Genomic DNA, 12390 nt, shown 5'->3' on the forward strand with positions numbered 1-12390 from the left:
CCCACAAGACACACAGCCTAGACCCAGAGACCTGCAGCTGCTTAACACACTGAATATACCTCCAACCTCAAGAGCCCACAGGAGATTCACTACAACCAGCCTGCACCCGTCTCCCATGGAGTAGAGCATCCAGAAGAAACCCCAGACAACTGTTCTTCCAGTGCTCCACCCGTTGAGACCGCAGACACTTGTGAGCATTCTGCAAAGCTTCTGGTGCAACCTACAGCTGTATAAAGACATGCCTTGCAAGCCTCTTTTCCTTCCCACTGCCTGCACAGTGGTACATTCAGAAAGCACAGGAAGATTGAAATAGGAGATGGTCTTCCTCATTATGATCCTTCAGTCTGGCCCTTTTTTGTCTAGGGACATCATCTATCTGGCCTAAACCAAACAGCAATAGCAACAGTTCCCACTCCAATGCAAGGTGGATCTGTTGACATCATGTGACTTGAGAAGTGGTGGGACACTGCTCACTCACATAGCACCCAACAGCAATGCAGGAAAGCAGCCCCTGGATCAGATCTCCCAGCAACAGGTGAGGAAGAGGAGGGACAAATGGAAAGCTGACAACTCATCAACACAACCAGTACAGCAGACCCTGACAGGATTGGGTACGATGAAGGAGGTGGAAGGGCAGGACCCTGCCCAGGCCACATCCTCTGGAATCAAAAAGCCATGTGCTTGCTTTCTGATGCTGTGGTTCAATAACCTTGGCATTAGGAAGCGAGCAAACAGCTTCTAAAAGACCCCAGGGTCTCCCACCTTACTCATGATCCCTCTGAACAACCTCCCTAAATGGCAAGAGATGCACAATGCATCTGGACTGCTGCAAGCTCACAAGGGCATCAGGAACAAAACTTGAACCATATGCAGAGCCTCCTAACCATGACAAAGCCCAGGAACAGCCCCTGCTCTAGCAGGCAGCCACATGAAAAGCCTGAAAAACTGCAGAATCTCTTTTTGCTCCCTGTCAGGTGTCTCTCAGAGAACAAATCCTTCCATGCCCAGCAGTGGGATTGCTTCTTCCAGGCAAGCCAGCACAGATGGTATGCTACATTCACAGGACAGCCCTTTAATCCCACTGCGCAATATAACTTCTGCTTTTCTAACAGACCAAAGCCATTTCCAAGCAGCTCTTGGATGTTGTCTCTCAACATCCTCCAGGCAAGGAGCAGGACATGGAAACAGGTCAGCCAGCACAGCACTTCTGCCATGCCTACATGCACACTGATGCTCAAGAACCAATACGTTACCAATTGTCAAATCATCATTTCTTCATCTGCCTTCCCCCTCTTCCCCAAGACACCGCTGGTTTCTTATAAATGTAAAAGACAATACACTTGTCCTTCTCCCACATTGGGTATGACCAGTCTTCTCCAGGAGGTATCACCATGCCAAAGGTGTTCACCTGGGGGAACCTGGAGGCTCAGGAGACTGCCACTCATGTTAGAAGAACTTGACCTGTTTCCTTGTGATCTGGACGAACAATTGCATGTCCTCCAATCTCAGGGGAATTTCCTTGCAAACACTGCAGCAGCAACTGCCTTCACAAAGAGCACGTTTGTACCCAAGTCTGTCTGCTGCTAAATAAGCATTTGTTTCAAGTTCCCAAATATCGAAAGCAGTGGAAACACCCACTGCTAATGTGAAATATTTTGCATTCCAGGCCTGAGAGCTAGATTTGAAAATGTTCAGAGAGGAAAGAGTGTTTATTCACTGGAGAGAGGTGTAGGTCCAGCTATTTACTTAAGTCCACGTGTGCTTGCTGGAATATAGCTTTGATCTCTACAGCTCATATAGCAGATGAATTGCTGTGAAGGAAAGAAAAATATTGGTGTAAAGTTCCCCTAGTAAATACCTGTAACCTGGCCTCACAGCCTTCAGATCTTTTTTTAAGTGTCTTATCACTTACAGGCTCTTGCATTCTTGCCCATTGCCCCAAAGCTAGGCTCTTCTCTTCGCACTCCTTTATTCCCTTCTTCCCTCCATTCCCCTTGGGTTCTACAGCCTTTAGAGACAGCATGGCCTGCCTTCCCAGGACACATACGCCTATCTGCTTGGATGCAACATGGACCAGCCTTTGCTCAAACAAATCCATCTGAGTAACACACAGACGTGCAGTGCCAACCACCTATCTCTCTTGAGTAAGAGTGCTTCAGCAAACTAAGGACGCAAAGGAATGGCAGGAAGATGTGCCAGGGGAGCTTTAGGTTAGATATTAGGAAAAGGTTCTTCAGCCAGAGGGTGCTGGAGCACTGGAACAGGCTCCCCAGGTGTCACGGCCCCAAGCCTGACAGTGTTCAAGAAGAGACTGGACAACATCCTCAGATACATGGTGTGAATTTTGGGGTTGTCCTGTGCAGGGACAGGAGTTGGACTTGGTGATCCTTGTGGGTCCCTTCCAACTCAGAACACTCTATGATTCTGTGACTTGGAGCAAATACACTCCCGTCAGCAAGAACATTGATCAACCAGCGCACAACTAAACACAGATGCCCATCTGCCTTTAGAAGACAGTCTCATTCCAGGTCAATTAAGAGATTAGAGAATGTCTTTAAAGGCTGCAGAACATGATAACCTCAGGCCAGTGCCAGTCCTCGGCGGTCCAGGACCCAGTGTGGAGACAAAGAAATACCTACAGCCATGACTATGGTGTCACCCTGCCTGCGAAGCTTCTGTGATGTTGAGGTTACAGCCTGTGCAGAGCACTGCCTGAGCACTGCTAAGTCCCAAGGGGGATCACATGCTTCACAAGAGAAGAATTGTATTTGTTTGTCACCGCTTTTCCCCAAAACGGCCCAGAAATGTGCTGAGCAGCTTTTCAGCTGCTGAAGGCATGGTCACTCAGATCAACTATCATAGAACTTGGTCTGGCTGCAAAGGACTCAGAGCCACTGGAAAACAGATGGCAGTTCAAAGAGTGAAAGTCAACCAAGTTGTACTATTGGACATTTATTTTGGACTCTTTAAACCCAAGATACATTCTCAGATCCTATTTGATCATTCATTTTTTCGGAGATTTTTTTCTTTCAGAACAGGCTTCCTAGCAAGCAAAAGAAAAGCAGTGCCAAACAGAAACATACAGCTCTACACAGGACATGGAGGCACTTCTAGAACAAAACAGATCTTTGGGGGGTTTTTAGCTTTAAAGAAAAGTTGACTCAGCAAATACTTCTTCTGCTAGCGTTTCAACCACATGTTCCAGCAGAAGCCAGCGCACATCTGGCATGCTGCAGTGTCACTGCCAGAAAGATCACAGCTTCACTGAGCAACGGAAATGGAGGAACAGGGACTGGCAGCACAGGCACCGAGCACTCCTGGAACACATACGTGGCAAAGGAAGATCACAGAAAGGACCCATGTGAGCCCTGGATACCCCACATGTCACAGGGCTTTCCCTGGCCCTCTCTCCAAACAGCATCCGCAGACAAAAGGAGACACTTCGCCTCAACCCACAAAACAGCACTAGCCTGCAAAACCTAGACAGCAAACCGTACATTTTGCACACATTGCTGGTGTCTGGTATTTTTTACAGTGTCCGTGAGCCAGACAGCAGCACACATGGTCCTGCTGAGCAGGAGAAATGAGAAGGAGAGTACGTGCTTGGAGCAGCACAGAAACTCCAGCAACTGGAGAGGGGAGCGTGCTGGTAGGAAAGAGGGCAGAGACCACTTGTGGGGTGCCATCTGCACACCCCAGCTGCTGGTGGCAGCATCCTGTCAGGTAGGCGAACAGTGCAGCAGAGCCCCACAGCTCCAGATCACAGCCCAAGCAAAGTGTGCACTCTCCCTGCAGAAACAGCCTTCCCAGAAGGCTGCCAAGGCAATCGGCACTTACAGTGGCAATCAGCTAAGTAAGTGTGGCTTTTTTATGCTTATCAGCTGTAAATTGGACATTACTTGCAGCCTGGTAGCAGGGCTCAATCACAGCTCTAGACATGCAAGGACCAGCACTGCTATAAATACCTTTCCTTCAGAGGCAGTATCCTCCCCTCCAACCCCAGGTGCTGGGCTAAGATTGCTCTCCATTTTGCAGCAGAAATTGCAAAGCAAACTGAACAACTGTGCATGGTGATGCAGAAGGGACCACAAGTGGATACTAGCAACATGCAGGACCCTGTCTGCAGTGTTCCCAGCTGAAGAGGGCAAGAAACAAAGCCGTGTGGCGTGGGGCAGACTTGGGACCTTCAAAGCCAAGCTAGAAACCAGTTCACAACCCCTGTCGGTGGCTCTTGCACCACAGCCAAAACTCCAGGATCTTCAGGTGAGGAAGCTCCAGGAGGCCAGTGGGAAGAACCATCATGGAGCAGAGGGAGGGAAGATGACTTTGGGTCTTGCAGCTGGAGTTGAACACCATGAAAAGCAGCAGCCAGAAAAATCAACCAGCTGCCTCCAAGCCACTGTGCCACTGATGAGGATGAAAGGGCTGGGAAAAGGCAGGGTAGCTGGCTCACACCCTGCACAGCATGGCGGGTGGCACGAAGGAGACATCCACATGTGCTCAGCAAGGACAAAACCCCTTCAGTGGCTGGAAAGCCAGTTTCCACAGATGGGAGCCCACTGTGTGACCACTGTTTTTCCTCCGAGTTTTGATCCGTTCAAACTAAATGGGAAAACCACCCCCTGCTGCACACAAGTAGACCCTCTGGGGTCAGCCCTCACCCCAGGACCCAGAGAGGCTACGAGATGGGGCCGAGCTCAGCGAGTGGCGGCTCCTGGAGCCACTTCCCCAAAGCGCCGCTGCTCCGGGAGCGCATGTTCGCCATCTCCCAGACGGCAAATGTCTGGCACATTTGCATCCCAGTTCATTTAAGCGCGACGCTCCCCCGCACGGGCTGGCGGGCAGGGCGAGCCGGCGCACGCCGGGAAACGAGAGCCGGGCAAGGCGCTCCGGCAGCTCCTGCAGCCGGAGCTGGGGAGCCTGGGGCTGGGGGCGGAGGCGCGGCTGCCCTTCGGGGTCGAAGCGACGCGGCCCCGCGCAGCCCCTGCTCCGCGCCGCAGCCACACAGGCCCGTTCCAGGCCGCCGGGACCCATCACCGCCAGGCTCACGGGAGCCCCGAACACCGGGGGCTCGGCCCAGGAAGCCACCGAGGCAGCCTCCACAGCCTGCCGAGGGCGGCAGCCGCGAAGCCCCTCCGCCCTCGCCCTACCGACGGCCCCGGGCGCGGCCCCGCTGGGCACGAAGCCCCGCCGCCGCGGGTGGGCACCAGGACCCGCATCCCCAGGGCAGGAGAAGCTGCGGCGCCCGGCCCGGCCCGCACTCACCCAGCATCAGGAGCGCCCGCACCGCCGCCATCCTCCGCGCCGCTCCCGGCCGCGCCGGTCAGTGCGCGCGCCAGCCTGTGGCCATGCCGCCGCCCCGCCTGCCGCTACTGTCGGGAGGGGCTTCCGGGGGCGGGGCGGCCACCGGAAACCGGGCGGGGCACGGGTAGGGGGAAAGCTGGGCCCTGTGGGCGATGTTGGGCTCGGTCTGCCGCTCCCGCCAGCACCCTCCCGCGCAGGGCGGGCCCGACGGGCCGCTGAGGAGACGAGAGGTGCGCCCTGCTCTTGTCTGTAGCAAGCTCCAGCGTTGGGCGGCCCGAGCAGCTCCCCTCCCGCCAAGGGGCTCCTCCGAGGCAGGCTGTTTGTTGATGGTAGAAGCACCCTCCCTGTTCCGTTGTTGAGACCCTGTAAGAGCACGGGGACACCTGAGAGCCAGGAGCTCTGCACCCTGCTGCAGGCAGGACACACAGCCCCAGCTGCAGAACACATTGGCTTGTCTGCATCAGCTGGTCAGGGCACAGCTGTGCAAGCTGGCCTGGCCACCTGCACAGTGCAGGCTGGAGGCCTCCCTGCCTGACCAAACGTGTCCCAGGGAGCCCGCTGCAGCCCCGTGTCACTGGCTCTGCCGGTTGCAGCTCTGAACACCAGCTTATCAGCTGGTTTGTTGAGCCTCCAGAATGCTGGCTGCTTTTGGTACTGCCCAGAAGACTTGCCATCAGACACCCCACAGTATCCCCAAGAGTGCTGCTGGATCTGCCACAGAGGATGCTGAAGGCTTGACCCGGCAAAGCCTGTGGCACAGTCTGGAGCACGCCTGCTGCACTGTGTGGTGGTGCCAGACTGGCGCTGCACCAGAGGGCCCTACCATTAACACCTCCAGCAGGGCCTGGGAGACCATGGAGCTGACCCCGCAGGGCATGTGGCTCTGCAGCTTTGCCAGTAACCGCAGACTGGTCTTCTCTCATGGGAAAGCCACTGCTTCCTGTCATTGACAGCTGTTCTGATTGTGGTTGGGGACCAGACAGCCTCAGAGGAAGTGGCAGCCTATTCAGCAAGCTCTAGAAAGCAAGTTTACTTCCACTTGCAAGCTCAGGGCAAGCAAGCGAAGCAGCTGATGTGTAGTAAGGGTCTCTGTCCCACACATGCTGGCTGACTCTGCTCTCCCACTGATGCTGAGCTACCTCATCCCAGCCTCACATAAGGGAATTGCTTCTCCTTGCCCAAGAGGTGAACACAGCACTGCTGATCCAGGTATCACCACTTTTATCTGAGAAGCACTTGCCACATCAGCCCTCACAGCTGCAGGCTGTCACAGCACCTCCCCAGCCCTACCTGCCTTTAGTGCCCCAGGGACAAGAACCATACCACAAGATACCCAGGAAACCACTGATTGCTCTTGCTGCACTTGCCCAGACTCTGCCTGAAGCTTGCTTACTCCCTCGAAGAGGAGGGTGGAACACGCTTGGCCCTGCTCTCATCACAGCCACAGGCTGGGCAGCCAGGCTCCCTTGCTGCCAGAGGGCAAGCCAGTCTGGACAGGGCAGAGAACAGCATCTGACTGAAAAATGGAGTGGCAGAAGCCACCAGTACTGCCAGGGCAACAAGGCCACAGAACTGGCCGTGGTCTTGCCCCCTCTGGTTGCAATGTAGGGTCAAAGGGCCAGAGTTTGAGCAGCACCAGCAGGCAGCGAGGAACACAGCACACCTCCAGTTACAGAAGGAGGAAATTCTTTGGGAACTGGGTCAGAAGCAGCCAGAAGTCCCTCCACACTGAGCCACTTAAGCACATTCCTGCAAAAGTACACCAGTTCCTGCAGCCAACCAGCATGATGTGCACTCACATTGGAATTCTCAGTGCCCAAGATTAGGTGCCCAGGTGCAGTACAGTCAAAGGAAACTGCTTTTTGCACAGGTGAAAAATGAAGCTAGAGCAGACCCCATCCAACAGAAAACCACCTTACCTGCAGGGGAGTGTGGCTACAGTTGATTGTAGCAGCAACGTAAGCAGCCTGTGTGGCAATGCAAAGGCTGTTCCTGGCTGGACACAAGACCATCACCTGCGCAAACATTAGAGCCCTTCTAACTAGCCACAGTTTTACAGCCTAGAGCATCTTGATGAGGGAGAGAGCAAGGCTCTTCCTAAGGCAGCCTGGGTACCCTCCATTTCAGCACCATCACTGATCTGCAGCTGCAGTTGTTTGAGCTGGGTTTATTTACTGTTGGCACTACCAGCTTCCCTTGGGAAAGCGTGACGGTATTCATGGTTGTGAAACTCATTGATCAATGCACAACACAACACACAGCAGTGCCACTGCTGCTGCTGTCAGGACCTGTCCCTCTCAGCTTGCAGCAGGTCCACAAAACAGCACCCACAACTGATGACCAAAGGCTGCCAGTGCCCCAGCCCTGGCTGAGGGATGGTGAGTGATAGCTGGGGAGGTACCCAACAATACAAAAACAGCCACCCCAGCAGGAAACATTCAGGATCCACATCTCGCTTGTGGGGAGCCCTTTTCACCCTCCAGCTCCCATCTTTGTAGCAGCATTTCAGTGGCTCCATCTGGAACAGGCAACCATTCTCACAGGACACAGGCCACAACCCAGACAGAGCCTCACACCTCATACACAGTCACTTTCCTTCTAGACGCCCTCAGCTTGTGATACTGCCAGCTGCAAGCCCCACTAGTGTGCCTGGCACAGCTCTGCAGCCCCAGCTCAGAGCTGAAACCCAGGGCAGGCTAGCACATTGCACAAGTCCACACATTTACTGCCTGACATGAGCCCCACCAGGTGCTTCCCACCAGAAACTCGCTGCAGAGGCTCTCTCTGGTGCCACCTGCAGCTTCAGCTGGCCCTTGTGGGAGCAGGTGAAGTGCAGACCAGGCAAGTTTTCCCCCATCTGGGCACGTGCACGGCAGTGTACAAATCCACCCCTTAGTCTCTTGGGCTGTCATTTTGTGGATGAATGGTGGGTCAGGATGTGCATTCATCTCCTTTGGGTCAGAACTGCCATTTACACCAGGTCCAGTTGCAGGACAGTTTGCAGTCACAGAGGGGACTCACTCTGCTCGGCAGATGAACCAGATCTCATTGCGGCGCTGAGGGATGCTAGGATTTTCATAAGCAGCCACAATGTAGGTTTCCCGAAGGACAGTGTCTGTGGAGCCCAAGAGCTCCCAGAAGTGACTGATCTCTCGCAGAATTGTCTCCTCAGTGGTCATCCCATAGAAAACCCTGCAACAAAGGGAGCAACTTAAGCAACAGAGCCAGCACATTCCCCCTTCCCACAACCACGGCTCCCATTCCTCTGCCCAAGGACCCACAGCAGCCATGCAGGGAGTTCATACACATCTGCTGAGCTAAGAAAACACCTCTGATGCTGGGGTCACCTGGTTATAACCCGGAGTGATGCCCTCTCGGTGATGTGGATTTCAGGGTCTGTAGGAACAGGTGGGTTTTGCTGGAACTCTCCCGGGAGATAATAGGCAGTTACAACCTCACGCTCCAGCTCAGTTCCCTCCTTGGTCAGGTGGATTTCATTGAGCACTGGGACTGTCATGCCCAGATAGCAACCTGGAAAGAGGTAGGAAGGCAGTGGGCACAGTGAGACAGCTGGGTCTGTGGTGGCAGCCCTCCTCCCCACTCCAGATGAACAGTGGCAGGGCCCTCCCTCTGTGCAGCCTGCCAGCCCCTCCAGCCCCTGACTGCACACACCTACAGAGTTTTCCTTGCAGATGTAGCGCATGAGCTTCATGAAGCTCATGGAGATGCTCTGCTCATACATGGGCTCCCCCTTGGTGACACATGCCCACTTCCCAGCTGGGTACCGCCGCTCCTCGTAGGCTGCTTCCTCACACTGAAACAGGCCACAGACAAGTCAAGTCAGAGTTAAGCACCCTGACAATACTGCACCACTTGGGTCGTAAAACCAACACTGACAGGCAAGAGGTGGGGAGATAGGACCTTGCCAAAATGGGCCCCCCTGCTAGTCATTGATCAGCATGGGAGGCCAGAGAAGGCAAGGGAAACTGGCATCACACAGGCAGGACACTTAACAGCACCGGGCAAAAGGCAGCAAAAGGAAATGCACAGAGAGGGGACTTGATGCAGGGAGGCTTGGAGGCTCCTGACATGCACAAGGAATGCAGCACATCCTCAGCGGGGGGCAGAGGACCTTCTGCTCCTCTCCAGTTGCTGTCCTGCCTACTCACAAGGATGTTCTTGATACCAGGCACCCAAAGGCCTCCAGTAAGGTTGACATGATTCTCAAGTGCAGTGGCTTTTCCCTAGAGTACTGCATGTGCAGAAGATAACAAGAAAAAAGCCTCCTGCACAGAAGAAGGGAAAGTCTGGCAGAAGAGCTCTAGTACCCAGAAGAGATGTGAAGCTTGGAACAAAACTCCTCTCAGATCCTTCTCCCTCACCTAGTGACAGGAGGAAGAAGAGACATGAACCCAGCTGGTACAGAGGGCACAGGTTTGTGGGATGGATCAGAATCTCTATTTCCAGCAAAGATGTCCAATCTTCTAGACAAATCCAACACAGAAGGGTGGTGGGAGAGTGGGGAAATTGCATCTGGATCTGCGCACAGTTCAGCTCATGGCACAGTTATAGCCACAGGTACTGCATAAAGACGGGGTGCACAGTTGTAGCCAGCACCTATCTTCCTGCTCTCACCTTGTTCTTTAGCCAGATTAAAGCTGTCATGAGACAACCTTGTTCCACAGACCTCGGGGCACCTGTACAAACTTCTGCGCTCCACAGCAGTGCTGGCAGTGAGTGAGCCAGGAAGTTGTGACATGTCTCGAGACTGAGTGCAGCCCCACTGTGCCTCCACCCAAACCAGGTCTTTACTCAGAAAGCCAAAGCAAAGGCAGAAGGAAGGCATCTGGGTTGCCTGTGAGCATCAGTGGGGTGGGAGGAAGAAGACTGCCCCTAAACACTGCAGGCCAGCCAGCATTTGCCCTCTAGATGGGGCCATGCTTGCTGTTTTCCCACCAGGTAAAGAAGAGCAAGAGCATTTTCCAAGCAAGGAAACCACCAGTCCCTGTACACCAGGGATGTCAAACTCATTTTCATCAGGGGCCACATCAGCCTCACGGTTGCCTTCAAAGGGCCGAATGTAGTTTTAAGATCGTAGAAATTTAGGAGTAGTTACATTTACACAGTCCTAAAATTACATTCGGCCCTTTGAAGGCAACCGTGAGGCTGATGTGGCCCCTGATGAAAATGAGTTTGACAGCCCTACTATAGACTATTTTCAGCTGTCATCTGCCACACCACTTGTGAATAAACCTATCAACCCATCAAGGCATTGTGTCTGGTCCTTCCACAGCCTAGTCCTTATATTCAGTCCTTGCACTCCAGAATATAAGACTTGACCAAGAGAAAGAGTGAAAATGCCTCACACAGGCACAGTGGCATTAGGTCCCTGAAACATGAGCTGGGGAATTAGTGACTGAGTACTGACAGAGCAAGACTCTGTAGGTGGCATAATAATTCACCTGCCTCCAAAATGATGAGGGCTTGTAGCACTGGCAGCTCAGGAGGAGCAACCAAATACTACTGACCTACCCAAGCCAAAGAAATATGTCCTTAAGGGCCCCAGCTCCAGAGTCCCCTCAGCACTAATGCCAGGAAATGGCTCCTGCCTCCTCACGGTGCCCCAGAGTCAAACTCCAAGAACCTTCCTCAGGCACAGAGGGGACGCCAACAGCTACAAAAGATCTTCAAACCCCACAGAGACTTGGGGCCCCATTCCTGCCTGGGATGGGCATAGGTACAGAAGAGCCCCAATGAAGTCCCTTGGACTCAGAAGAACAGGGAGCATGGTGAAGCCTCAGTTCAGAACTGTACAACCCACATGCTGAGACATGTTTTACAGGCAGGAGTGCTGGACCTCAGCCCAGGAGAAACTGGTTAAGCTCTCCTCATATGGAGGACAAATAACAATTGCTACAATTCTTGGTAGCAAGCCCAACGAAGCCTGCAGAGGCACAGGAACCAGACTGACAGGCATTTCTTTGCAGTTATTTCTCAAGGCTCAGAAGCACGCTTTCATGTGAGAAGGTGTGTGACTTGGCCAGCAAGAATAGAAGAACTTCAGGCAGAGGGTACTGTGTTTGGATTGGCAGTTGTGACAACAACACATGCTCAGGTCTGACAGGCAGGGCCACAGACCCATGTTCCCCACAAAAACATTCTTATCTTGTGCCAGCTGAGATCTCCAGCTCAACCAGTAGCCACATAGCTAGGAGAAACGCAAAAACGGCTGGACTTCGAGCTGTGCAACAAGGTGTTTTGAGCAAGGCAGAGAGCAGGCTCTGAACTGAAAATTCACTCTTGGATGTGCCCACCCCAGCAGAAGACAGGTTGGTAAAGAAGGCAGCTAGAAGCCAGGAGAAAGCAGCAAGACCAGTTCAATTTTAAAATAAACATTGGGAAGTTAAGCATTGCCATCACTCAACATCGAAGAAGATGGGGAAATGACGCAATGCTGCCCCAATCCAGAGTTGCTATCCTGGCGGCTGTGCTTCCACAGAAAACACTGTAAGGCTGGTGTGCGCAAGCGGACACGTGGCCGCTTTCTCCACAAGGAAGACGCTCTCTTTGCCGCCCAGGCCGGAGGCAGCACCAGTGCCAGCCTCACCCCGGGCGGGCAGGGCACGGACACCTGGGCGTGCAGGAAGGAGCAGGTCTCACCTTCTCGTGCTGCGCGAGGGTAACATACGGCACGGGCTCGCGAGCCTGGCTGTGCCGGGTCATCTGGACGATCGGGCCTGCCATGTCTGCAAGGCAAAGCACAGGAGAGGCGAGGCTCGCCCCGGCTGGACAGCAGAGAGAGTCCCGGGACGCACCGGGCTCGGCCCGGCCCCGAAGCCGGCTCGCATGGCGCTGTCAGGCCTAGAAGGGCTCCCTCACCCTCCGCGGCCCGGCTCGGGGTCCCCCCTGGGGCTGCCCAGACAGCGGAGTCCCCGCCGCGGGGCGGCTCAGCGCTCACCTCGGGGCAGGCTCACTCGGTGAGTACTGGCTACGGCCTCCCAGTAGGTGAACAACCGGCCCCGCTCCTCGTCGTCGTCGCCGTTCTCCTCCTCCTCCTCCTCGTCGCCGTCGCCAGCCTCCCCGCCC

At 54.3% G+C, this 12390-nt stretch overlaps 1 protein-coding gene across 2 annotated transcripts in view; it reads right to left on the minus strand.

The window, feature by feature from the left end:
* Positions 1 to 12369, minus strand: part of PTK7 (protein tyrosine kinase 7 (inactive)) — a 49996-nt gene extending 37627 nt beyond the window's left edge. Inside the window, exons 1-3 of one of the 2 annotated variants that reach the window (XM_065058966.1) lie at positions 12263 to 12369; positions 11965 to 12050; positions 5266 to 8496 (exon numbers count right to left, since the gene is read on the minus strand). In XM_065058966.1, coding sequence (XP_064915038.1) covers positions 5266 to 5296 — 31 coding nt within the window. In that variant the 5' untranslated portion in view covers positions 5297 to 8496; positions 11965 to 12050; positions 12263 to 12369. Of the gene's footprint in view, positions 1 to 5265; positions 8497 to 11964; positions 12051 to 12262 lie in introns of those variants that run through there. The other variant, XM_065058965.1, reaches the window with a different exon arrangement.
* Positions 12370 to 12390: the final 21 nt, after the last annotated feature.

Source organism: Columba livia, chromosome 3, assembly GCF_036013475.1.
Source record: "Columba livia isolate bColLiv1 breed racing homer chromosome 3, bColLiv1.pat.W.v2, whole genome shotgun sequence".
NCBI lineage: Eukaryota > Metazoa > Chordata > Aves > Columbiformes > Columbidae > Columba > Columba livia.